This window comes from Mustela erminea, chromosome 18, assembly GCF_009829155.1.
Source record: "Mustela erminea isolate mMusErm1 chromosome 18, mMusErm1.Pri, whole genome shotgun sequence".
NCBI classification, from domain to species: domain Eukaryota; kingdom Metazoa; phylum Chordata; class Mammalia; order Carnivora; family Mustelidae; genus Mustela; species Mustela erminea.
The window spans coordinates 3,304,637-3,331,227 of NC_045631.1; the positions used below are offsets into that span (position 1 = coordinate 3,304,637).

Here is a 26,591-nt window from a genome sequence, read left to right on the forward strand (position 1 = left end):
AACGCACTTGAGGGAAGGGGCCGGGAAGGCCTCTGATCTTTCAATAGACACCTTTTCGGACCATTTTAATTTTTAAAACTTGTGCATGTTTTATGTATTCTAAAAGCAAACAAGTCTCTATATGGATGGCTGATTTACAGAAAATAGAGTACGTGGACACCTACAACCAGGATGGAAAATACAGATTCTGAGAACCTCTACAGGACACATATCCAGTTCTTTTTTAACAAATTAATTGCAAGGAAGATGTGGTGGTGGTGAGAACACATGTGAAAATTAATGGTGCTGGGGGTGGGTGGCTAGGAATTCACAGAAATTGAGATTTTTTTTAAAAAAGACTTTATTTATTTATTCAACACAGAGGGCTATCACAAGTAGGCAGAGAGAGGGGGAAGCAGGTCTCCACTGAGCAGAGAGCCCGATGTGGGGCTCGATCCCAGGACCCTGAGATCATGACCCGAGTCTAAAGCAGAAGCTTAACCCACTGAGCTACCCAGGTGCCCCGGAATTGAGATTTTTATCACCAAGACGATGCGTGACTTTATTTTTTATTGTGGAACAGACTGTGCCCAAGAGCGTCGTGAAACCTACAAATAAAATGGACACCTCTGAGCCCACCACCCAGCTTAGGAAGACTCCTGTCACGCTGCTCTGTGTATGTTAACTTAAAAGCAGGGTAACTTAAAATAAATGACAAAACTATTAAAATAATTGCCCTTCCCTCTCTTCCTGGGCACCTGTGGGGCTCATCTCTGGCCTCTTTCAGCTGCAGCCCCTCCACACCCCAGGTGACATGGGTGTCCCAAAGTGCCAGGTAGAATGTCAAAGTGTTTCATGACAAAATTTTGAAAAAGAGCTTGGTGTGGAGATGAGGGACCCAAAACTCCACCAAAGAAGGAACGTGTTGAGCATTCATTGCTGCTCATTCTTTCTGAAAAGACTTCGTGGTGTGTTTTTGTGGTTGAGAGTAGACATCGAAACTGAAGGAATTGTGAACACACAAACCTGAAAATCCAACTGTCGATGAGAGCATGTGGCTGACCCCAGGATGTCCCCAGTCTGGGGGGAGGAGCTGGAAATGGCAACGTGGGGTGGTCTGAGCCACCGCACGGTGGGGACAGGGCAGACCCTGACTCCAGACCCAGTGATGCAGAGGCCAAGAGAAGCTTCCCAAGTGGGACCCAGGATGTGGGATTTCCAGGTCCCCCTCTATTAGCTGTGATTAAGAATGAAAAGATAATCTCTGCCCAATGCACAGGGACCAAGCTATCATCACTTCTTGCTCAGATCATGGTCATCCCCCAATAAGTCCCCCTGCATCCACTCTTTCTCTACACCCCAGTCCTTGATTAAAGCTCTCCAATGGCTTCTCTTGGATCTTAGAATAACACCCCACTCCTCACCCTGCCTAAATCTTGCCTCATTTGGACCCAGTGGACCTCTCCAGGTTCATCTCTCCCCCCTCTCCTTCTGGCTCACGAGGCTCTCACCTCTTGGCTCACTGTGTTACTCACACTTCCCAGACCTGCCTCAGGACCTTCACACGGCTCTGCCTGGAACACCTTTCTCCACAGTAAGCTCCTTCTCAATACTAAGGTCTCATTTAAAATTTTGCCTCCTCAGAGAGGCTTTCCTGGTCAATCTACCTAAAATAAACCCCACCACCCACCCTAGGTGATCCTCTAGCACACACTTTTATTTTATTCATAGCATTTATCAGTTTCAGAAGTTCTCCTGTGTCATGATTAATTTTCTTGGCTATTCATTAGAACACGAGCTGCACCAACACTGGGCCCTCCTGGGTCTATTCACCACAGCATGTCCACTCCTTGGGCAGTGCTGGTACCCAGTAGATGATGAATTAACATTCTGTAGAAGAAAGGTGAAGCATCTTGCCCAAAATCACATGGCTAATGAATGATGAAACCAGGGCTAGACCTCCATCTCAGCTGGGGGGATGAGGTCATGGCCACCTCCCTTGCCCTCTGCACCCCTTCTTCTCCCACCTCCAAATCTCACAGGGAACCCTCTGTACTAGTGAAAAAGAAAGAAATGAACACTCAGGTAAGCTTCTGTCCAGAAGGAATCCACGGATAAGGAATATTGAGCATCCTCGAAGGAAAAGAAATCAGAGAGAGATAGATTAAAGACGTGTGCGTGTCTCAGGACTCATGGTGCAAAGTTGGGGCTATTCTGGGCTGGTTTTTAACAGAAAGTAAAAATTGTAAGAAGCGTAAACAACCAGTGTCAGAAAGCCTCCTTAGCTGATTTTCTCTTCATTCATTTGCTCGCTCGTTCATTCAGCAAACACTTCTTCGATGCTTATGAATATTTGCACAGGTGCTGGAGATGCTTTGTGGCCCCCCTGCTCCTCCGCAGACCTCTGTGATCTATTTCCTGTCCTTTGGGGCTGTTGACCATAAATAAGATGGTGGGGGAGCCCTCAGGGGACAAGGTTACACTCAGACAGGAAATAGAAAGAAGCAGAACCCGGTCATTCTCAGAATGCATCAACATTACCTCTCTTCACTTCATGATGGCATGCATTTCTTAGGAAATGAAGCCTGCCCATTTTGGCACTGAAACAGGTCTCTGATGGTCTTCTTGATGAATCTCATGGGGGCTCATGGCACATCATTGTTGCATGCCAACAACTTCAGGGGCTGTCTGCAGGTGACGGCAGCCTCCATCCTGCCCTGAATGGCTCGTACTTTCTGACTCCTTGGGTATGAGTCCCGTCTCAGCAGTGGGGGTGCACCTTGCACTTAGTGGGTGAATGGGGGCTACCGTCGGGTGGACTGTTTTGTTGGCCTTTTGATAATCCAGCCTGCTGGGGAGGGTGAGGTTTTGTAATTCATCCATGTGAAGAGGCACTTGCTGTAATGTGTCGGCTCAGAGGGGACTGTTCTAATTCCAACAAGGGCTCCCCACTGTTGGCAGCAACCGTGTCTCAGCCATCTCTGCTCTTCCAGAAGGCTGGGAAACCAGATAAGCACATGGGATTGTCTTATAGGTAAAATACAGAAACAAAGCCTGAGAAAACAGATCCAGGAAAAGAGCAGGAAGTTCCACAGACAGGGAACCTCCAGTTGGGCGGCTCAGAGGCCCCAGGGCTCTCTTCCTAGTTCCTGGGAGTGTTCAAAATGACTGATGTTACTAAGCAAACCAGAGGATCTATGGAACACGGTCCAGTCCAGACAGCAGAAATTGGGCAAGGGTGTGGGTGTTCAGACATGAATGAGGGAGACACGGTCCTCGCCCTTTGAACTGGGGCCCTGACTTTTAAAGGATTTTCTAAGGACAGCATTGTGGCCCTAGTGGCCACATGCCTGCCCCACGATCAGCACACTGACACTCTCAGGGACCTGTGTCCACAAGTTCCAGACAACGAACCCATTTCCCAGATTCGCCCCAGGGCCCCAGTGACACGCTCTGACTAGTATAGATCAATAAAACTCACTTTTTGATGAACCACCATGCCAATGGCAAATTGAGAAGATTCAAACCACTCTAGAGTGAAAAGCCAGTATCCTTAACCCTTGTCTGGGCCATTGGCTCCCCTACCCAGAAGAAGCCGGAGATTCAGAAGATCTGAATCTGTGGCCAACTCTTAAGAAGTCATATTTTATATAAAAATCCAGACTCCCAACTTTTACATAAAAGGAATTAACAGGGAGATCTGGCAAGACGGGGTCCACTTCCCTGCATGGCAACAGCCCACAGTTGTGCCCACCCTGTGAGCAGAGGCAAAGACACCCGTGTTCCCTGGTGCTCAGGAGCTTGGTTGGGGCATCATTCATGCCACTGCGGGCCCCCGTAGGCAGATGGTGAGCCATCTGTAAGTTACACTGCGTCTCCAGTCCTAATGTTCCACGAGCAGCTAATGGCTTTTCAGGGGTGCCTGGGTGGCTCAGTCCGTTAAGCGTTTGACTCTTGGTTTCCGCTGGGTCATGATCTGATCTCATGCGTTGTGGGACTGAGCCCCGTGTTCAGCTCTGCGATCAGCAGGGAGGCTGCTTAAGATGCTCTTTTCTCTCTCTCTGCCCCTCCCCTGCCTTTGTGCTCCCTCTCCAATAAATAAATCAATCTTCAAAAAAAAAAAAAAAGATAGTATTTGTGAGCTGGGCACTGGGGTTGCCAATGGTGCCCATGTGAGTCAGTCAACAAACACCCACGGAGTGCCTCTCCACTTCCCCAGGCACCATGCAAGGAGTCCCATTTGTGAATGGACTGGTTGCCTCTGCTAGAATGTTCCCTGAGGGCAGGACTCTGTTTATGCACTGCTGGGTCCCCATTACCTGACGCTGCTTATACCAGTAGAAGGCCCCCGATAAATATCTTTGAATGAACGAGTATTAGGTGCTCACAGGAAGACAGGACAAGGTCACCCTCCCTGACCGTTCTCAGGCCAGGGAGCAGAAAGAAGTCTGTGGGGGTACTACTGGTTGGACAAATGGCACATGAATCGAAGACTGTGTTGGTGCTCAGAATGCTGGCGAAGGAGATGACCATGTCGGGGAAGGGGACCCAGGCATGGCGGTGAGAAGGACATCGTCCTCTGCCACCTGGGCATGGGGGTCCAGCTCAGGTCCCACCTTGGACAACACAGGTTGTAATGTCCCATTGTGGCTTTTGTGCCACTACTGGAGCAAAGGGCACATCAGAGATCAGCTCAAGTGCCTCCCCCACTGCCCCAAGTCACCGCAAGAACGTGACAGCACAGGAAAGGAATACACCAGCCTCTGCTACCAGTTGGGGAGATTCCTAGCAGCTGGTGTCGGCAGCAGGGAAAGCAGCCTGGGGTGGGTCCCCACCACGCAGAAGAAGCACCCCCGTCCTTGCGGGCTGCCTCTCACCCTGCCCCGCCCCCTGGTGCTCCTTCAGTGTTGCCTTTACTGAGCCTTGCTGTGTGCCTGATCCTATCCCGCAGGCACAGGTAAGAAAATCAGGTCTTCCACGGGGGACCCAGGAAACGGATGGATTCACTCACTCATTACTTCGTTCAGCCCCTTCTAGACAGTGAGACACCGTTCCAGGTCCTGGGGATAGGGCAATCATTTAAAAGAGACAAAAACAGCTGCTCTCATAGAGACTGGACTTTACTGGGTGTGTCACAAGCATGCAGGGGACGGACGATAGATTGGATAATTAAGTCATATACTAGCTGATGGTCAGTGCTGTAAGGACAAGGCTCGGGAGTGGAATGTGGGGCTCCAGGGCTGGGGGTGAGGTTTCTAGAAGGTTGCTCAGGGAGATCTCATGGAGGAGGTGAGCTCTGGGTGGAAAACTGCGAGAGGCATGGGAATGAGTGGAGCCGTATTAGCCTGAGATGCTCCGACTGTATTCTCATGTGCTTGTCGCCCCATGAGTCATCAAGTCCTCCGTCTTGGACTCTCCAGTCTTATGTTTTCCGCTGGTAAAACTGTGGCTGGCTAACTGAATAGTTGGGGGGGGATAGATTTGAGGCGCTTCACAATTCTTTACGTAGAGACAAGATCAGAGACAAAGGACGAATGACTGGGCTGGGATTCAGAAGGTATCATTCCTTAAATACAGAATATTCACAATAAACAGTCCTCAGAGCAGGTGCAAAGCCAGCTGGTCATGGCCTTGGAGTGAAACACACCCTGGGACCCACCACAGAACCACAGAGGTGGCTGGAGGGGATGGAGCAGGAAGAAGCCAACGGGAGCCGGTTCCCCGCTGCTGTTCCCAGCCCACTGCTGGTGCAGGACAAGGTGGGGAAGACTTCTAGCTACAGGAAGGGCTCAGGGAATCGGGCTCCGGGATCTCAGAGGAGGATCTGGGGAGGCCTGGCTCAGGGCCCGTGTTCCAGCAATGAAGACCCCAGCTTCTGACGGTCCCCTGCCCACCCCCAGTACCCCAACCTTCCCCCATCGCTGGCCCCTGGGCCAGGTTGTTGTTTACATGCAACCTCCCACTCACCCTCCCTGCGGCCAACCCCCCAGGTCTACAACCAGGGAAGGAAAACATGGAGTTTCCCAAGATGGCAGCTCTGCCGCCCACCTGTCCTCGCTCTGGCACAGGGAGAAGGGACCTCCCCACCACTGACCCACTTCCTTCTCCTCCCACCAGGGCAGCCTCAATCCCCCTGAGTTTGGGGGACAGATGCTATTTCCAGCATTCTGACCTTTGTGCTCCATGGAGAGTCATTCTTGCCCACAGCACACCCCCGTTCTTTGGTTCGCAGCGTGTGATTAGTGGACCCACAGCAGAAATGCAGAGCTCAGCCCGTGAAGCCCACTTGGGCTTTCTAGATTCCCGAGGCGCCGGGAACATGGGGGCCCTGCTCCCAGCTGTCCCCTGGGGATGGGGCAGGCCTGTTTCCCCTGCCGTGTCTGCCTCTGGCCGGGGAGGAAACACCTGGATGTGAGGGAGAGCCAGTCTGGGCGGTGGGGGGTAAGGGAAGGAGAGCATTGTTCTGCGGGGGCAGGGGGGGATGGGGAGGGCAGGGAGCCTGGGAGGAATCTCCCGGGGACCAGGTTCACAGCCACCACAGCCAGCCCAGGCAGGGCCCGGGGAGGCGCTGTGGGGCCAAGTGGCGGGGCTGCCTGGGTTCCAATGCTCTCTGTTGCTGTGAGTGACATCTTGGGCTACTGCTTAGACCCTCTGTGCCTCAGTTTCCCGATCTTTAAAGGAAAGCTAATAATAGCACCAACCTCGTAGTAGTATTGCCAGGACTAAATGAGAGGATGCTCACCAACGTCTCAGAGGAAAGGCGCGGAGCATCTACCGTCTGCAAGCCCTCTAGGAGCTCCAGCTTCCACAGCCAGAGTCGCAAACCACACATTTCCACAATCCCCTCCGCCGCATTCCCACAATCCCCCCCGCCGCACGCCCTCCCCTGCTCTGTGATCACCTATGCACACTCCCTGCCCCTCCAGGCTCACGTGTCGCCTCCCCACGCAGAGCCCCCCCCACCCCACCCCGAGGTCGCCTGCACGAACCCGCCTCACCTTACCGAGGCCCCCCACGCCTTTTACTTTCTGGGGGTCATTCTTGCCACACTCGACGCCACAGCGGCTGGAGCACAGAGACTGGCCTCGCGCGGCCCGGGGAGAAGATGCACGATCGTGCGCGCGGAGAGAAGTGGCCGGGCCAGCGTGATGGTCACCTGCGTCCCCGGGGGCAGGACGGACAGAGGATGTCCCAGAAGGGGTGCGGGTGGGACCAGAGGCTGACCCTGACCCGGCGCCTGGCTCGCTTGCTCTGCAGCCCTAGCCACCTTGCCTCCTCACATCTCCGAGCTACGAATCAGGCATCAAACGCACACCCGGCCCACCTGCCGTTGCTCGGGAGAAGCCTCTGCTGGTGGGTACGCGCGGCCGCGCCCCGCGTGTGTCAAATGTTACACTATTATGGGCACTTACAGCATTCGGGGAGGAAAGAAGGAGGTCCTCTCATGGGTCCCGGGTCCCTGCTTCTTGTGAAAAGGATTAGGTGATTGTCACTTGGCCCAGTGCCGCTAGTGGCCTCCATATCTGGGAAACCCTTCTCCGGAAAGCTTGCTACGGAAGAGCCAGGGGCGTCTTAGCCCCTCGAGGCTCCCGGCCGACATCCCTCCTCTCAGCCCCTCCATCCACTCTTCTCCCATAAGCGTCTCCGCGGCTTCCTCCCAGGACACCTTACACCCAGCCAGCACCTACCTTGTTTCGGGAGGAACTCGGTTCCGCTAAGTCTTTCCGCTGACGGGCTCCCCACGGTCCGGCTCAGGGAGGCTGCCCTCACCAGAGACCCCGATGACTTTAGTCTCCACGGCAGCCTCCGCTCTGCAGAGAAAGGCCCCGTGTCGCCCAGGCCCTGTTCTGTCCCCTCCTCTTCCTTCCCCTTCCCCGTGGCCTTCAGAGCTCCTCCCAGAACACATCCTGCACTGAAGCTGATTTCTGCAGAAGCTCTGTGGTCACCCCGGAGCCCTGGGGGTTCTTTCTTTGGAAGGGGGCACCTCCACAGAGTACCCCCACATCCCCCGCCCCGTGCTGACCCCGTGCTGACCGCCCGGAAGAGCCCTGATCTCTTTCCCAAGCTCCAGGCACCCCAAACCCACTGTCCCTGCCCGGACACTGCAGCCAGAGGGTCATCCAGCATATCCAGCTCAACCTGGACAAACCAGGCTCTCTTCCCCCCAACCTGTGCAAACCCACCTCTCTGCTCCTCATCTCAGAATCAAAAACTTAGCGGGCGCCTGGGTGGCTCAGTGGGTTAAGCCGCTGCCTTCGGCTCAGGTCATGATCTCAGGGTCCTGGGATCAAGTCCCGCATCGGGCTCTCTGCTCAGCGGGGAGCCTGCTTCCTCCTCTCTCTCTGCCTGCCTCTCTGCCTACTTGTGTTCTCTGTCAAATAAATAAATAAAATCTTAAAAAAAAAAAAAAACTTAGGTGTCAGCCTCAACACCTCCTTCTCCCTCACCTGTTCCATTTAAGTGGAACCAAGTCCTGTGTCATAAATTGTCCCCTTTTTCCACCCCATGGCTCTCACCCCTTCATTGGGCCACCATAGTCCTCCTCCTGAATGACCAGAGAAGCCTGATCTTGCTTCCACCTCCCAGCCAAAGGCCCCTCTCTGGTGCTGAAACACAAATCTGGTCACTTTAAGTCCCCAGTACAGCCTTCAATGGCTCCCTGTTACCTTTAGGAGAATGGCCAAACTCCCAAGGCCTGTCTCGACCTGATTGTTCCCTGGACCCAAGCCCAGGTTTAATCCCATCACTGTGACCCATCCCAGGAATCTTGGACACCTGCAGCTCCATAGTGGTCCAGATGGCCCCTGAGCTCCAGGCTGGAGCATGTGCTGTGGGGTCCCTTTCAGTCTTCCCGGCTCCAGCAGAAAAGAACAAAAACACAAGTCAAAGAGCCTGGAGAACAGCAGAGTGCCGTGCACGCTTGGGGAGGGGAGGGTGTTAAGGACGTGGCGGTCAGTGGCATCCAAGACTGCAGAGAGGACACGGGTGAGGAGGCTGATGAAAGCATCTGCTGACCTTGGCAATTAGGAGGGAGCATTTCCAGGGAACAGACCACCTTGGAGGTTGACCCATTGGCTAGCTCCTCACGTTCTTTTTTTTTTTTTTTTTTTCCTCACACTTTGAAGCCAAGCAATATTTTGGGAAATCTTCAGCACCCTTCTAGACCTTTGGAAAGCTCACAGACACTATGCTCTCAACTGATTCGGCCTAATGGTAAATGGTTCTGGAGAGAGACTGATTGTTGACAGTGCCGTTTGAATGCCTGGATTCAGCCATGCCTGAAACCCTAATAATGCCTGGATATACTCCTGATTGTTTGTGTGATTCATTGCATTCTCTTGCCCACCTGTTCTCAGTAAGACGGATTTCTGTCACTTGGGTTTCTCCTTTGCAAAAAAGAAGTGACTGGTCTTTTTTCCGCCAAGATTTGGGTGGGTTCTGCAGAAGAGTGCATTTAAAAAAAAAAAAGAGTCCAGGATTTTAAATCATTTGCTCTGTGGGTCAGTCCCCCTGCCATATGTAATTTTCTGCACCCGCTCACATGACTGGAATTATATTCTATGTCTTTGAGTTCCGCCTCATCTCTCCACCCTCCCCCAGTAAGTCCCAGGGAGGCAGAGGCTACGTCTTACTCAGGTCTTACTCATTATCCTATCAGTCCCAGGACAAGAGACTCTTAAGAGATTGTTTGGCTCATTAAATACAACGAATGGATGGATGGGGGAGTGAATGAGGGCAGTAAGTCCAGGGCAGGATAAAGACCAGGGACTCCACCCCCGCATGACCGACACTCAGCAGCAGCCTCAGTCAGTGTGGCCATAGTGGGCAACCCCCCTCCTTATCAGTTTCAGCCTAACTGAATCGGAAATCACAAGCTGACGGGGCCTCCTGTGGCCGCGCTGTCCTCTTTCAACAGCTAACATCTTGCTTGGCCCGCACACTGGGTGTGATAGCCACAGGCTGCCTGGTGACCATGGACAGCCCCAGCCAGAGCTGTCCTCTGCAAGGAGCAGCTTCGAGATAGGCAGCCAGGAACAAGGAGGAGTGAAGAGGAGGGAGAGAGGAAGGACCAAGGACCCCTACGTGTCCCTTGCACCACCCAACCATCACCAGGGTGAGGTGGCACTGCCCTTTTGACTGATCCCAGGGACGTCTTGCCTCTCCAGAAGCTCTTCTTAGGGTGGAGTCTCTTTTCCAATGTTGCAAAAAGACCCTCTCCAGCCCCTTCTAGTCACCGAGCTACTTTGTATCATTGTCTATCCATCACTAAGCAGCCAAGAGCTTTAAGCAAGTTACATTTGTAACTTTTAAACCCATTACATTAAATCCTTTTGATAACAGCAGTGGGATAGGGGACCAGAGTTGGGATCTGAGCACTGGAGTCACTCAGGCTTGTTTGCTTTGGATGCAAGACGCCCGGGGTCACCTGTGCTCTCGCTCCAGCTGCACCTGTGGGAATTGTCTCGGGAAGCTCAAGCAGCAAAGGCAGACTTCATCAGCCCTTGCCATTTTCTAAGGAATCCGCCCACAGGAAATCCCAATAAGCAATGTAGATCTTCCTGAAGATTACAGGGCAAGGACGGCAAAAGCCTGTACATATCTTCTAGCAAGTGATTTAACAATCCTCCATGGATAGCATTTGATGCCAGTCATATGTGGAAGTTAAGAGCCAAAACAGAGGAACAAAGGGGAAGGGAAGGAAAAATAAAACGAAAGCAGAGAGGGAGACAAACCATAAGAGACTCCTGACTGTAGGAAACAACCTGAGGGTTGCTGGAGGGAAGATAGCTGGGGGAGAGGGGTAATGGGGTGATGGGCATTAAGGAGGGCACGTGGTGTAATAAGCACTGGGTGTTCTATGCAACTGATGAGTCACTAAATTCTACCTCTGAAACTATTAATACACTGTATATTACTTAAATAGAATTTAAATAAAAAACTAAAACTAAAAATCTCCCATGGACATCCTATTGTCCAGACGCCCTTGGTCCATGCCATGCTGTTGGACTGGTGGGCTGCTTTCTGCTTTCTCTTCTCTCCCCCAGTGACTCTGAATCACACACTCCTAGTTCCTCCCGCTCAGACTTTTTCACAAAGGGAAGTCCTCTTAGAAGTGCATTCAGGGCGGGTGCCTCGGTGGCTCAGTCGGTTAAGCATCCGCTTCAGTTTGGGTGGTGATTCCGGGGTCCTGGGATCAAGTTCAGTGTCGGGCTCCCTGCTCAGTGGGGAGTCTGCTTCTCCCTCTGCCTGCTGCTCCCCCAGTTTGTGTTCTCTTAAATAAACAAATAAAAGCTCATTTTTTAAAAAGTGCATTTAGAGCACTATACCTCCATCATGACCACTGACTCCAGGTTTATAATCCCCAAAACTCATGAACAACACCAAAAACCAAATGGCTGTCTGGTTGGTGAGAAAGGCAGGAGAGGTACCCAGATGGAAACACACCTTCCTTCACGTATACAACCATCTCCCGACCTGGGACAGTTATGGAGATGGCTCACCTACGTGGTGGGGGTGGGACTCAAACCAGGGGCTTCCCGCAGCTCCCCTGGGAGGACCTGCGGGGACAAGTCAGAGAGAAGGTTGGCCAACCCTCTTGGGCTCCCATTCCCACTCTAAGAAGACTCAGGCAAGACATGACAGGTACCCACCTGACGTGCACCTCTGCTTCCAGAGAATTCCCTCCAGCCCTCAGAGCACGGCCCAGAGAAGCAGGGGCAGAGGACGACGACATGTTTTAAAGCAGTGGTCCGCCATGAGTGGTCCCAAAATCAGTGGCATCAGTTTCTCTTGGGAACCTGTTAGCAGCTAGTAGTCTCAGCTATGGATGTGGAGAGACAGAGGAATATGGTGTCCGGGAATTTCCATCCTTATCTCTGGCAGGGCTGTCCTGTGGGGTGAGTGTGCGTGTAGAATTAGGACTCGAGTCAGGGGACCGTCATAGGAAGCAGGCTTGTGTTCTATATCCATCCACTTGTTCTTTCAGACAGTCTTATTTTTGAGGAAAGAGAGTTTCGATTGTAATGTCAACGTGTTTTTGTGTTTTGTTTTGTTTTGTTTAATTTTAGTGTTTCAAAACATTACTTAAGGGGCGCCTGGGTGGCTCAGTCCGTTAAGCGTCCTCCTTCAGCTCAGGTCATGATCCCAGAGTCTTGGCGAGTCTGCTTCTCCTTCTCCCCCCACTCTTCTGTCCCTCTCTCACTCTTTGTGTCAAGTAAATAAATAAAATCTCTAATAAAAAAAACTAAGCCACTCACATACATTTTCATTACAAAAAACACTCCTATTACAGAAGTATACAGAGTGAAAAGGAGCACCCCGCCCCCGCACCCCTCCCTCCTAGTATCGTCTCCACCCCGTGATAATCAGTGTTGCCGCCCGGGGTGATTATGCAAAGTGATCTTCCCCGGGCTTTGTTTACCTCCGGAGCACCGGAGCACCGAGAGCACCTGAGAGCACCGAAGATCAGTACAAAAGGATCAATTTCTTTCTTTCTTTCTTTCTTTTTTAAAGATTTTATTTATTTGTCATAGAGAAGCAAGAGCAAGCACAGGCAGACAGAATGGCAGGCAGAGGCAGAGGGAGAAGCAGGCTCCCTGCCAAGCAGGAAGCCCGATGTGGGACTCGATCCCAGGACGCTGGGATCATGACCTGAGCCGAAGGCAGCGGCTTAACCAACTGAGCCACCCAGGCGTCCCAAGGATCAATTTCTTAAACGTCAAAGTCGGTATTTCCTGGCCCAGCACCATACGCACATGGGTCCAGATGCGGAGAAAATCAGCCCATGCCTCCTCGGACACACCGGCCTCCAAGGTGGAGAAGAAAACTTCCCTCCCCAGGATTTTCCTGTTCTGTGCACCTGTAGTCCTTCCAAACTCCACCGGGGCCTCCGGGCAGGGGCGGAGGGAGCTCTGGGCAGCCCTGGGGGCGGGGCCTAGTCTCCCCGCACCTCCCCTGTCCTCAGGCCAGACGGGGGCTGGAGAAACCGAGCTGGGGAGCAGGTCTGAGCGCTCCTCCAATGTGAAGGAGCCTGGAGCCTCTTGTTTTAGAAGAGACCTATCACAGTCGCTGAAATGTTCTTGCACTGGAATTCCCACTAGGAATAGGAACAGGTCAGCAGGGCAAGAAAGCTGGACGTCAGGAGGGCTGGGGGTTGACAAGGATCGTTGAGAAAACTCAAAGACCCCAACCCTTTATCATGTGTGCCAACTGTCTGCCCCTCACGCACACGCGCACACGCACTCAGGCGAGCAGATACATGGGACCTGGCTGGACTCTGTTGGAACCTTCCTCTAGCTGCGCAGGTCTCTCCTACCGTCTGGGTCCCAGTTTCCTCCCCAATGACAATCCTGGCTCTCGCCTTGAAACTTGCTATTAGTTTTGCTCAGAGAAGGCCTCTGTGCGGGGTGGGGGGTGGGGGGGTGGGACTGCTCTGTCCCCTCCTGCTGCTCCCACTTCATAGGTCTTGGGGGAATCCCTGGGGCCAGCTCCTGGGCCTGGAGCACTTCCACACAGGGCCACCTTCCTGACTGCTTCCCCCTCCGCAGTGGAAGGTATGGGCTTGTCTGGAGCCCTGCCAACCCCCTGGGCCTTAGCTTCCCCACCCCACCCACTCTCCCACTCACCCCCATGCCTGGGGGGTGTGCCAAGACCCTAGCTTCCACTCTGAAACCACCAGAACTGCAGAATTCCATGACAATGAAGTCAAGCCTCTTGGAGAGCTACATGAACTTTACTTTTCTGGGCCTCACTTTCCCCAGCTCTGACATGAGTGGCTTGAGGGAGCAGCCTAGCTGAGTGGTTAAGAGCCGGGACTCGGACTCAGCGATGTGGGCTTGAATCCCATGTTCTCCTTTCCGCTATCCCTGTGACCTTGGGCAAGTTCCTTGGTGTCTCTGTTTCCTCATCTGTAAAATGGGTCTAATAGTACCCACCCCGCGGGGCTATTGGGAGGCATGAGCATGATAACAGAGGTATGTAAAGCTCATGGGCAGTGCTTAGCACGTGGACAGTAAGTACTATAAAGTGTTTGCTAATATCTCATCTTGTGCTAGCTTGACTTTCAGTGGAGATTTTTCTGATCAGGTTGCAAGAACTAGGAGGCTCGGCCTTCCAAGCCCTGCGTTTCTAAGATTCCTCCAACGGGCACCTCACCCTGTACAGAGAGGCCCACCACGTGCAGGTGATCGGTGTGGCCCCAGCCACCTTTCCAGTGACCACTGAGAGTTGTGGAGTGTTATGGACTGGGTGTTTGGGTCCACCCCTAATTCCTATGCTGCCCCAGGGTGACAGTAATTAGGAGGTGGGGACTTGGGGAGGTAATTGGGTCTGGATGACGTCATGAGGGTAGAGCCCCCAGCCCTGCCTCCTAAGAAGAGGAAGAGATGCTAGGGCTGCTTCTCTCTACCGCAGGGAGACACAGTGAGAAGGCAACCATCTGCAAGGCCGGAAGTGGGATTGCACCAGAAGTAGAATCTGACAGCACCTTCATCTCAGATGTCCCAGCCTCTGGACTGTGAGGATTAAACACCCTTTGTTTGCCCACTCTGTGGCATTCATGATGGCAGCCTGAGGAGACCGAGACAAGGGACTGTGGTTTGAGCTGGAACGTTTGTGTGCCTGCTGCAGGGAACAGAGAGGAAGTGGCACAGGTAGGGACAGTCTACCACCTGCCTGTCTCTGTCCCCAGAGGGTGGGGGAGGACAGCCTCTGCCAGAATAGCCAGCTTCCTTTACCCTGATGACATGCCTGAAGAAATAGAGGGATCCAGGGATTGGAAAATAGGGAGAAGCCCCCACCCACCACCTCTAGGGCAACAGTGCTGGATCCCAGCGCTGGAGAGGGTGGTGGTTGTGAGAGTGGGGGAGGGGAGTCCAAAACCCTAGGCAAGCACCAGGCAGGTGGGGTCCACACACACCTCTGCGAAGGGGCTGGAAACAGCTCTGATGCCTCTGCTTTGAGCAGACTGAAGGGGATGTAGGCATTCCCTGCCCCAGGGATTGTGGGAGAGCTGGTCCCCTGGAGGTGGCACGACTTGGATGTCAGGGACCTCAGGGAAAGGTCTGAGGATGATGACAGACCAGTGCACCTGTCACATAAAGACCAGACAGAGGAAGCTCCAGACTGTCCAGAGGAGAACAAATCAATAAATTGGACGTCATTAAAACTAAGACCATTTGCTCTGAAAAAGGCATCACTGTTAAGATGAATGAAACGACAAGCCAGAGGTTAGGAGAAAATATTTGTCAAACACGTATCTGATAAAAGACTGGTAACCAGAATATACAAAGAGCTCTGAGAATTCAATAGTAAGAAAACAAACAACCCAATTTAAAAATGGGCAAAAGATCTGAAGAGATATCTCACCAAAGAAGATATTCACATGAAAAACACATGAAAAGGTACTCAAACCTTGCAGTTACTAGGCACTTGCAAATCAAAACAGCAATGAGATATCATCACTACATACCCATTAGAATAGATAAAATCCAAAAAACCATGATGCCACCAAATGCTGATGAGGATTGGAGCCACAGGGACTCTCATTCATTTGATAAGAATGAAAAAGTTGCACAGTCACTTCAGAAGAGCTTGGCTTTTTTTTTTTTTTCTCTCGTAACTAAATATACATATGATGGAACAATAGTGCTCCTTGGTATTTACTCAGACAAGCTGAAAATATATGTCGGCACAAAACCCAGCCATGAATGTTTATATCAGCTTTATTCATAATTGCCAAAAACTGGTATCGACCAAGATGTCCTCAGTCTGCGAGTGAAGAAGCAAACCGGGCACATCAGTAAAACGGGATATTATTCAGCAACAAAAAGAAAGGAGCTGTGAGGCCGTGCAAAGACAAGGAGGAACATTAAATACACACTGCTCAGTGGGTGAGCCAATCTGCAAGGGGTAGTCACTATGGTTCCAACTCCATGATATCCTGAAATTCGTGGAAGTATGGGGGCAGCAAAAAAAGAACCACTAGCTGCCAGTGTAGTTAAGCAAATAGTCTCCATTTCTTGAATATATATTTGCTTATCCAGGAAATCCTTTTCTTTCACAAATTCTATTTCCGCGAAACTTCTTCATCTTACCCAAATTGCCAGATTCTTTGGCGAATTTATAATATCCTTTTGTTGTATTTTGTGTACATAGGATCTGTAGAGATGTCCTTTTTCCCATGCATGATATTGATATTGATAATTTGTACTTATCTCCTAGGACACTGGTTTTCTAATTCATAGATTTCCACTCTTACCCTTCTTTCCTTCCTCCTCCGTCCTTTAGGATTTATACCTTTCTTCCTCAGTCTTTTTGAGATGAATATACTCCCTTTGATGACAGTCATTTGAAATTTGATAATTCTAGTTGTACTTGAGATAATGTGAATTTTGTGGGTGAGCAGTGTTCTGTTTGCATGAGATCAAATGTGTTAATTGTATTGTCCAGATCCTCCAAATCTCTGTTACTGTTTTGCCTATTTGTTCTGTCAGCTACTGAGGAAAATGTAATAAAGTCCTTCCTTAAGGTCGTGGAGACCTTAATTCTGTCAATTTTTACTTTATAGTTTGAAGGCGTGTTATTGCATGCATACAGATTTATGATGGTGATATGTTTTTGTTGGATTGGCTCTTTAATATTTATAAAACGTGCCTCTTTTTTTTATTCTTACTTTAAAATCTTTGATATTAGCATAATACCACCAGCTGTTTGTGTCAGGTTTGCATGGTACTGCCTTTTCCTTCTTCTGTTCTCAGACTTTCTGTGTTCTTCTAGTTAAAGAGTGTCTCTTGTGAGCAGCGTATTAAAAAAAAAAATCACTGGACAGTTCTAGACTGAATTTTTTCCAGCACTTTAAAGATGTCATTTCATTGTTTTCTGACTTCCAATGTTTCTGTTGAGAAGGGAGGTCTCAGTTTAATTATTGATCTTTTGAAGGTTATATTTTGAAGGTTATATTCCCCCCCCCCCCCCTTTGGCTATTTTTAAGATATTCTCATTATCTTTTTTTCTCCCAGGAGTCTTACAATGAGAGGTGTGTGTGTGTGTGTGTGTGTGTGTGTCTGTGTGTGTTAAAAAACTAAACTCCAGACTTTATAGGGATTTCACCAGCTTTTCCATTAATATCTTCTTTCGGTTTTAGGATCCAGTCCAGGGTACGATGTTGCATTTAGTTTTCAGGTTTCCTGCCTCCTTGGCTTTTGAGTTTCTCAGCCCTTCCTTGTTTTTCATGCCACTGACTTCCTGGAGGAGTACTAGTCAGATTATCTCACAGAATGTCCTGTAGTCTGGATTTGTCTGACACTTCCCTCATGATCTGACTGTGGATATGGGATTTTGGGAAGACCAATAGAAGTGAAAGTGTGATTTTGTTTTTCTCCTGTGTGAGATTTGCTGAGTTTATTAAATCTGTGGGTCGTTGTGCTTCCTTGATTTGGGTCGGTGGAATTTTGACCGAAGAGGCACCCCACCAGTTCCAGGCCCTACCACGCCTCTCTCATGCTACCGTGGCGTCCCGAAGTGCCTTTGAGACCAACCTGCAGCTTGGAGCCAAGCTGCTCTGAGCCCCACCTAGACGGAGTGATCCCTGGAGGTCCTGCAGACGCACAAGCAAGAGTAAGGGATCACGGTTTTCACCCACCTGGGTGTCCGGTGTGCTTTATTGTTGGCAGTCGCTAGCTGGTGCAGAGAGCGCATCTCATGGCTCCTTCTTCCTCCATGCCTAGTTCAAAGCTGAACTCCTAGGCACGCTAGGATGCTGATCTGCTTTCCTGCCTTCCGGATGCTGACCTGCTTCTCGCAAGTCACAGGTCTGTTCCAACATCCTTCCCATCTTCATGGCTCTTCTCTCCTTCCCTGTGAGCCAAGTCTAAGGACAGCCCCCGTCCAGAGGGCCGACAGTGAGCACCCTTCCCTTCCTCTCGGCAACGGGATGAGGCTTCGGTGGAGTAGCGTCAGAGACAATCCCAGCACAAATACATTTCCCATAGAGAGGAAAATTTACAAAAAGATAAACAGAACAATCCCCCAAGAATCTGATTGCTGCTGCTCCTGCTTGTGACCGGGTTTATGTTAACGAAGCAACTAGCAGTGACTCGTCATGCAGCAGAATAACTGGGGGAGGGGGTCAAGAAATAGGAGAAGAATCAAGGTGTTTTTGAAAATAATATTAAATTCTATTCATTTATTCATGGGTATCGCTTTATCCTGTAGTAACCTGTTCACACAACAGAATACATTGCAAAGTCTATGGCTGGCTGCTCTCGGAGCCCAGAGCAAGTATAGGTGGGTGAGGACCGGGTGGGGGGCGGTGACACAGGGCAGAGCCGGCTCCGGTCACTGCTCTCCGTGGTGAGTAGTCTGGGTTGGGGTTTGGGGGCTCCTGTAAGCCCGGACCTTTGGAGCCAGGTGAAGCAGGAGAAGGAGGGGATGGAGGGTCTCTGGGAGGGATGTGGTCCTCTCCCATGGCTTTCGCCACCTGTCCCGTCCAAATCCCATCCTCGGCCCTGCCCGCCCCCCCTACCGCCCTAGCCCACATATGCTTCCAGCTTCCAAACCACTCAGACACGACAACTTTATGTTTTTGGCTCTCATGTCCCATGACCCATTCCCCCCAGCCAGGCACAAAGCACCTGGAGGCCAGGCTCTCCCTCGACCCCTCTGGGATCCCGCCCAGGTGCCAGAATGGGGCCCGTGGATTTTGGGACTGGAAGTCTCCATACACACCAGGCTAAGGACTGACGTGGGAGCGGGGGTCATGGGGCCCAACCCAGGAGAGAAGTCGGCGAGGACTGGGGGGCTCCCGTGCAACCATCATCTTACCCTCGCCAAGGCCATTCCTCCTTCCGAGGGTGAACCTAACCACTCCTCACCCCCGCAGTCTCGGTCCTGCCTCAAAGGGGAGTGAAGGGCATCCCAGAGCCCGTGAGGGTGTCCCAGTGCCGGGTGGGGGGGTGGGGGAGACTTGGCCCTTAAGGGTGAGGCCGCTCATCCGTTCTGAGCACCGGCTATGAGCGGGCCACTGGGCCAGGCACTTGGCGGGCAATTTCTTTTTAGGCCCCTGAAGGTCTTAGTGCTGAGGACATGGAGGCTCGGAGAAGCTAGCAGGTAACCGACTGCTGTAGAACCCAAGGCCCTCCGAGCCAGAAAGGGGCTCCCGGGGCTGAGCGTACACAGGTAAAGCATTAGTGCTGTTTTCCCAGAAGACCCAGGGAACTTGTGAGGCAGAGAGAGAGATGGGGGGAGGGGTGCTACTGAAAGTCTGGGAAGAAGCCCCTAACCTTGTTTCTATCACCTGAATCCCAGAGTAGAGGGGACTGAACTCCAGATACAAAGTGTTCCCAACACTTTGACAAACTAAGGTGGGGGGCCCAGCTGAGGGTTGGGAGAGGAGGCCTAAACCACACCACGGAGCACCAGAACCTCAGATCTTTCTAGAAAGGGTCCTAGACCACACCAGTGGCCAGGGCCTCTGGGGTCAGCTCATCCATCCCCCTCCTCTCTACCGTGAGGAATCTGAGGGGCAGTGTAGCTGGCCACAGCCCAGAGGGCCCAGAAACCATTAACCCCCTGCCCGCTGTCTGCCGCAGGGCCCACAGCAGGGCCTGATCCCACAGAGGGCCATCCAGTTCTCCATAGGGAGCGAGACCGGCCACTGTGGGGAGGGCCTCGGTGGACGCTGCCTGCTCCGGGCTTCCTGTCCTGGGTTGTGAGGGCCCCACTAGGGCAGAGCTCCGCTGAAGGTCATGATGGGCAGGCAGAGGAGGGAGCAGAGGTCCGGTGCGGCCTGGGACGGCAGGTCAGGGGACCGCTGGGGTTGGGCGTGGAGGCTGCTCTTCTCTGGCTTGTAGCACGGGGAGACCTCACACCTGCAGGACAGGTGGGAGTAAGCGCAGGCTCCCCACCCGCCTCACCCCTGCAGCTCCTTCCAGGGTCCTACACCCCTTCCCTGGGCTCCCCCATTCCTACCGGACCACACTCTGCAGGATCTTCCTCTCATCCTGGTCCAGGCACACAGCGAAGGGGCAGCAGTTGGAGCCGATGATCTGCACCTTGTCCACTTTGATCTGTGACGTGCTAATCTGGAAGCAAAGCCCCCGTAAGCCCCCAATCACCGCTCCCGAACCGCCGGCCATGGTCATCCCCACAGCAGCTTTGCGGGACTGACAGCTAACCTGGGCCAAGGTCCCCAGCCTCCCTGTGGCCCTGCCTCCTCTCCGGCCCTGTCCCTCCCCGACTGCCCCAGGAGAAGGCCCAGGGCCCCACGGTGAGACACATCCGTGCACAGGACTCTTGACCATGGAAGCACCCCGCATCCGCCTGCGCCAGGGTCTCCCGAAGGGACCGCAGCGGAAAGCAGGGGCGTCCTCACCTGGTTGAAGCCCTTCTTGGACTTGGGGTTCTGCCTTTTCACCACCTCCGTCAGGTTTAGCGTCAGGGTCTCCATGCTGGAGTCTGAGGGGCAGGGGCAGCTCAGGCCAGGCTCAGGGCCCCTCCCCGCTGTAGACAGCGCCCCGCCACGCGCACCCTGCTGCCACTCACCTAGCTCCTCCTGCTTCCTGCAGGCCTTGCTGAGATTAACCGAGGTACACACCTTCTCCATGTTACTCCAGCGGCTTCGGCCACTGATGGCCCCCTGGAAACGCAGCCAAGCCAGGCCCTCTCAGCCAGAGGCCCCCCAGACCCCCAACCACAGGGAGTCTGCGCTCCCCTGGGGAAGCTCTCACCTGCTCGCTTCGGCACCAAGAGACCCCTGACTCCTGATCCCTGACCCCCATATGGACCTCGATGGCTCCAGCGAGGAGTGTTAGGTGGCTGGCCTCGTCCAGGGATCAGAGGCACAAGAGCTCACAGCACCCAGGCCCACCCTTGCCCCCAAATCCTCTCGCTCCCTTCAGACAGCTCCCATGCACCCAGCCAGGCATGCCGGCCTGTGGTCGCTGGGCTCTCCCTCGCTGTGCGTCTGGACCCTGCACTCTTGCCCTCCCATCCTCAGCTGCGCAGCCAGGCCCTAACACTTCATGGCATCTGCTGAGTACATGCGGTTTGGGGGAGAGCACATTCGTTGTGTGGGGGGGTGGCTTTGGAGACCGAAGGAGAGAAGGATGTCCACTCCCTTCCCCTTCTGTCCACGGGAGATGGCTGTGGCCTCCCAGCTGAAAAACGGGGGCCTGAGGATGTAGGGGGGCTGACTCTGGGTGAGGAAGGGTCAGGAGCAGGACCCCCAGGAACCCGGCCCCAGCAGTGGCCTCACCTTGCTATAAATAATCTGTAGTGTTAGAGGGACGGCCTCGCGGTCCCCATCAATGCCCAGACGCTTGCTGCCAGGACCTGTGGCACATGGACAGACCTTCACTTCCTCTTGTTTTCAGTAGCCCTCCCAGACTGCAAGGCCCCTACCTTCCGAGGCCCATGTCCCCCGGAGCTCAGGATTACCCACCCGAAGCCTTGATGGCACGCATGGCGGCAGAGTGACCCAGCTCCAGGGAGTGGATGAAGATCTCGGTCATCTTCTCCCCCGTGATGAAGGTCAGCTGCAGAGGGCATGGACGGGCATCAGTGGGGCCCTCCCAGGTGCCCCCACACCGAGGGGCTGCTGCAGCATGAGGCGGTTGGCTGCAGGGGTCAGGGTGGGGAGGTTGCTCGCAGCAGGGGTGTCCTCACCTCTGTCTGGTAGACCTGCAGCAGTACCGGCCGGGCGGCGAAGCGACAGTAATAGAGCAGCATGTCCGCCAGGATGGGCAGCTGGGCCGAGGAGCCCTCCAGGGGCTGGGATTCCGCTTTAAGAGACTGCTGCTGGGGGGAGGGGGGGGCGTGGCGGGGCCTGGTCAGGGGAGCCAGGGAGCAAGGGGACGTGAGGGGAAGACAGATGGACACACGCATCCATAGGGATGGAGGCAGACAGAGCCAGGGAAGCCAGGGTGTGATCAAAGGGACACAGAATGGCTGGGGGACGGCCCACAGCCCAGGCTCCGGAGCCCCCTCACCTGACATCAGAGCCCCCCAGGGAGCTGGACAAAGCCGGGAGATGAGGCAGGAGGCTGAAGCTGAATGACCCCAGGACCCTTCTGGGACCCACCCTGTTTCTGCCCTCAACTGCCCTCAGTTTGGGCTCAGTCGCGCTTCTCACCTTGGGCTGCCCTGGAGGCCTCAGGGCGGTTCCCCCCAAAACCAGGGCCTCCGAGCGGCCCCGCGTGACTGCAGCAGGTGCCCCCTCGCGCCCCACAGGGGCTGCTTACCTGGCACAGGACTTCGGGGGGCAGGTGCATGAGGCCCAGCACGTTGCGCTCATACCAGGGGTCGAGCATGCCGAGGTAGTGGGAGATGTCATTGGTGCTCTCCAGCTCCTGGGACAAGGGGGCGGGAGTCATTCCAGCCAGCCGCCCCCGACGGCATCTGCAGCCCCCGTCAGGGCCCCTCCCCGCCCTGAGAGGAGTCTGAGAAGTTTGTGCCACCACCACGTGCAGGGCAGGGATGCCCCCGCCCCGCAGCGAGGCTCCAGCAGGAGGAGGCGCCCCCTAGCGGCGGTGACTGCTCCCGGTGGCGACTTCTCATCCCTTCGGGTGGCCCGCAGGGGCCTGCTCTGCGCTCCCACGGCACGTGGGACAGAACCCCAAGTCCAGGAAGGGCTTCAACCAGGTGAGGACGCCCCCATCTCCGCTGCGGTCGGGACCTACCGCAGGGCTGGGGTGCTTCGGGGAGTCTGTGGGGAGTGGGGGCGTCTGGCTGGCAGGGGCAGGGCAGGCGCTGGCCCCATGGCCTCGCTTCACGGGCACGTAGAAGAACTGGAGCTTGAAGAACCGTGTGAGGAGCGGGCGGTTGTTCTCCAGCTGCCTGGTGAGGAGGAGGCCAGGAGAGAGCTGTCCCGCTCGGACCTCAGCCCGCCACCCACCCCCACCCGCCCCCCAACCCAGGGCAGGGCGAGCCCCGTCCCCACCCCGCAACCCCAGGTCCGGCTCCTACCGCAGGTTGCTGTAGGCCCGAGCCACCTTCCCCGAAATCCGATCCGAGCCGAAGACCACAACGCGGAGCGTGGACGCCTTGGGGTCCTCGTCCCCGCTCAGGAAGGGGCGGCGGCGCTGGTGGCGCGAGGCGGGGGCCAGGAGCCAGCTGGGCAGCTGCGCACTGAGCTTGGGCTGCGGCAGCGAGCGGGAGCGCTGGGCCCGCGCGGGGGGCGGTGCCGGGCCGTCCAGGGGGCTGCAGAGGCTCCCCGCCCGCCGCAGCGGCAGGCCCGAGTCCGAACCCCCCTCCAGGCCCCGGGAGTCCCTCCGCAGCACCAGCTGGCCAGTGCTCTTGAAGAGTTTATAGATCCGGTTGAACTTGTGCCCGGGCCTGCGGTGGCCGCGGCGCTCCTGGCTGCCCGGCCTCTTGGGCAGCTCGGAGCAGCTCTCCTCGCTGTCCTCCACGTAACCGCTGTCCACGGCGTCCGAGAGGCCGGAGACGAAGGAGGTCAGCAGCTGGCGGGACAGGGTGGGCCCTGAGGCCTGGGACGAGGCAAGGGACAGGGTGGAGTCGTGGAAGACCGAGGAGCTGGTGGAGAGCAGGGAATCCCTCTGAGCACCATGCCCGTCCGTTTCCAAGTCCTCCTCCTCCTCCTCTTCCTCCTCCTCCTCCTGCTCATCGTCCCCCAGGATCCCTGGCTGTAGCAGTTCCTGTTCCTTGAGCAGGATTTCCTGCAGGATGTCTGCGGGGAAGCCAGGGGAGGCACCGTCTGGGTGTCTGGGTCCTTGAAACCCCTCTTGAGTGCCCTCGGGAGGGACCACAGGCTCAGACAGACCGGCTGGAGGAGGAGGGGGAGGGGGAGGAGGAGGAGGAGGAGGAAGAGGAGAGGGTGGGAGGAGGGTGAGCTGAGAGCCGCAGCCCTTGTTCTGCTTAGAGCCTGCCTGGGCGACTGGGCCCGTGGCAGGTGGCAGGACGGGAAGCAACTGGGAAGGGGGGTGTTGGGGAGTGGGCACCTCGAGGGCACCAGCCGGGCCGCTCACCAAAGCTGTCCTGGTTCCAGCTGTACGTGTGACATCTGGCGACAGGGATGGGGATGGTCCGGAGCTGACCAGGTTTGGCAGTATCTGCAAGAGGAGGGGACGGGAGGTGAGGGCTGCAAGAAGCTCGTGGAAGAGAAGAGATTAGCGCCGGGCAGAGGCCAGCCAGCACTCTTTCCCACCTTAGGATGGTGGGGTGCCCGCATGATGGCTGGGTCCCCCCCCCCAGGCTGTGTGGGGCAGAGCCACTGGTCCCTGGGGCTGCTCACCGCCCCCCCCGCCCAGGAAAAAACACGCTTCGCTCTCCCAAGAGCCTCACCTAAGACGCTGGGGAAGCCAGCTTTCTCTCCCACTGCCTGCAGCCTGGCCCGGAGCCACTGCCTGGCCTCGACTGCATCCCCGATGCCAGAAGCTAGCTCCTGGGCCTCCGCGGTCTCCGTGAAGATGTCTTCAAGCTCGGCCAGGCTCTTGGACTGAAACCACAGGACAAGACAGGCCTGTTCCCAAACCAGGGCTCAGCTGCCCGACTCCTCGAGCCCCTAGGTTCTCTCTGATGGTGACTGTGGCCTCTCTCCTCCCCAGCCTTGGCACCCACCTCCCCGGGGTCCCCTTCTCAGGAAGTGGTCATGAGAGAAAGGCCCAGAGAGGGGAGGACACATGAGGGCAGCATGGCTAACCCATCACAGCACTAGGCCTAGAAGTCAGGTCTCCCAGCTTCCCTCTACAGCCTGTTCCCAGCCCACCCCGTCCTCAGAAGCTCGTGCCCAGTCCCCTGCCTGGGCTGCCAGCCACCTCTGTTGGCACCTCCGTGGGGACCCAGCATCACAGAAATCTCTCAGCATGGCCAGTCTGTCAGCCATTGCCCAGCCACGTTGGTCAGGGTGATGCTAAGGCCCTGGGGCCCCTAGCACGTACCTGCAGCTGGCCGTGCAGCCCCGGGAGGTCACAGTGGGCCCCAAAGGTGGCCTGGAAGGCGTGCAGGAGCAGGGTGGTGTAGGCGCTGTGGGGCGAGTGCCCGGGCGTGCTCAACTTGTTGGCCACAGCAAGGAACTCCGCCTGTACCTCCACCGGGTTCAGCAACAGCACGGTGCTGGGAGCACAGAGGACGGGCTCTGGGGTGGGGGCGGGGACAGCACTGCCGCACCCCTCACTCACATGGGGCACCCAGAGGAGCTGCTCAGCCCCACGGGGGGCCTCCACAGGTAGAGGCCAAGCCCAGGGGAGAGGCAGCGGGCTGGCTCAGGGCTCCCAGTTCGAAAAGCACAGCTTGCAGTCTACTTGAGTGTTTTCCAGGGACCTTCTGAGCGCGAGACTTCATTTTTCCAAAAGAAATTTCACCTTAATTTTTATATCAGCATCTTTCTGACAGGACGTTGGGACGGACGAAGGAGGCCTCAAGGGGACTTGGGCCGTCTTAGGGGAGGGGACTTGGGGCCTGGGGCTCATTTTGCAGGGGGGAGGGAACGGGGCAGCCACACGCGGGCGTGCAAGCTACCCTGTAAGTTCAGGCTAGGGGTCAAGGCTGCCTGTGAGTCTGCAGCTCACAGGCGACCCCCCCCTTTTTTAGCTCGCCCCAGCTTGCCTGCACGAGGTTGGGAGTGGAGTTCGTGCCCAGCCCGCCTTCTCCCCAGACCCTGCGCTCCCTCTCCAGGCCGGCCTTGACATTCTGTTCATCATGGAAAACTTCAGACAGACCAAATGTGAACAGAATCGGGAACCCCCCAAGGTGTGGACGGCCCAGCTAGCAGTTAAGCACACACGTCTGTTCTCACTTCGCCCTCCGTCATCCGCCCTCCATCGCTGTGTTTTCGCGAAGCGCTCGAGACAGCGCAAAAGCCCTGCTGTAGAGACTGCGGTGGGAGCTGCTGGAACTGTTCCCCTCTCTCTCTCACAGGCTCCGTGCAGAGAAGGAGCGTGAAGGTGGCCTTCCCGCCCATCCCTGCGGATGGCTGCCCCGGGTCGGGGCCCCCCCGCTTCCCACTGACAGCTCTGGGCTGTCAGAATCCCCATCCTTCCGGGGGGGGGGAGGGGCGGAACTAGTGCTGATCCCTCCATTCGTCAGGAAAAGGGGACAGGCTTGCACAAGCTGTCCCTGCCTGAGCCACTCTCCTTCACTGAGTGCTCACTCACTCCTTCCACGCAGATGTGAGGGCAGGACGCCACCCGCCGGGCATATGCCCTCCCCTTGCACGCTTTCTCTGCACGCATGTTCTTACCTAAAGCTCATTTCAGTTCTGTGTGCGCATGTATGTGTGTGTGTGTGTGTGTATGTATACAGTAGGCTTTCATATAAAATGCATCATTTAGGGGCGCCTGCCTGGCTCCGTTGGTGGAGCATGCCACTCTTGGTCTCGGGGTCATGAGTTCGAGCCCCATAGAACTTGCACGAAGAGATTACTTTAAAAAATAAAAATAAAACAAAATGCTTTTTTTTTTTTTAACTGTAGGTCCTCATCAAAAAAGGTTTGGAAAATGCTGTTTTAGTAATAGGGAGAAAGATGCTATAGAAAGCACATGGGCCTTTGAGTAAGACTGAGGCTTCAATCCCAGCTCAGACACTTACGAGCTGTGTGACCTTCAGGAAGTCACACTTGGCCTCTCTGACCTCCAGTTTCCCCATCTGAAAAGTGGGGG

At 54.8% G+C, this 26,591-nt stretch overlaps 2 protein-coding genes across 15 annotated transcripts in view; both read right to left on the bottom strand.

Moving 5' to 3' along the window:
* Positions 1–7,854, bottom strand: part of PIK3R6 (phosphoinositide-3-kinase regulatory subunit 6) — a 49,038-nt gene extending 41,184 nt beyond the window's left edge. For 4 of the 11 annotated variants that reach the window (XR_004280576.1, XR_004280577.1, XM_032321289.1 and 1 more), the window contains exon 1: positions 6,152–6,692. Coding sequence is in view for 7 of the 11 variants with exons in the window: in XM_032321289.1 (XP_032177180.1) it covers positions 6,152–6,164 (13 nt within the window). In the remaining 4 variants the exon portion in view is untranslated. Of the gene's footprint in view, positions 1–6,151; positions 6,693–6,721; positions 6,821–7,667 lie in introns of those variants that run through there. The other 7 variants (XM_032321283.1, XM_032321287.1, XM_032321281.1 and 4 more) reach the window with 6 other exon arrangements.
* Positions 7,855–16,734: 8,880 nt separating this feature from the next.
* Positions 16,735–26,591, bottom strand: part of PIK3R5 (phosphoinositide-3-kinase regulatory subunit 5) — a 62,651-nt gene continuing 52,794 nt past the window's right edge. Inside the window, exons 7-19 of one of the 4 annotated variants that reach the window (XM_032320422.1) lie at positions 24,873–25,047; positions 24,277–24,430; positions 23,961–24,044; positions 22,942–23,662; positions 22,656–22,812; positions 22,218–22,325; positions 21,643–21,774; positions 21,419–21,512; positions 21,233–21,309; positions 20,521–20,614; positions 20,351–20,433; positions 19,948–20,060; positions 16,735–19,847 (exon numbers count right to left, since the gene is read on the bottom strand). In XM_032320422.1, coding sequence (XP_032176313.1) covers positions 19,700–19,847; positions 19,948–20,060; positions 20,351–20,433; positions 20,521–20,614; positions 21,233–21,309; positions 21,419–21,512; positions 21,643–21,774; positions 22,218–22,325; positions 22,656–22,812; positions 22,942–23,662; positions 23,961–24,044; positions 24,277–24,430; positions 24,873–25,047 — 2,140 coding nt within the window. In that variant the 3' untranslated portion in view covers positions 16,735–19,699. Of the gene's footprint in view, positions 19,848–19,947; positions 20,061–20,350; positions 20,434–20,520; positions 21,135–21,232; positions 21,310–21,418; positions 21,513–21,642; positions 21,775–22,217; positions 22,326–22,655; positions 22,813–22,941; positions 23,663–23,960; positions 24,045–24,276; positions 24,431–24,872; positions 25,048–26,591 lie in introns of those variants that run through there. The other 3 variants (XM_032320423.1, XR_004280493.1, XM_032320424.1) reach the window with 3 other exon arrangements.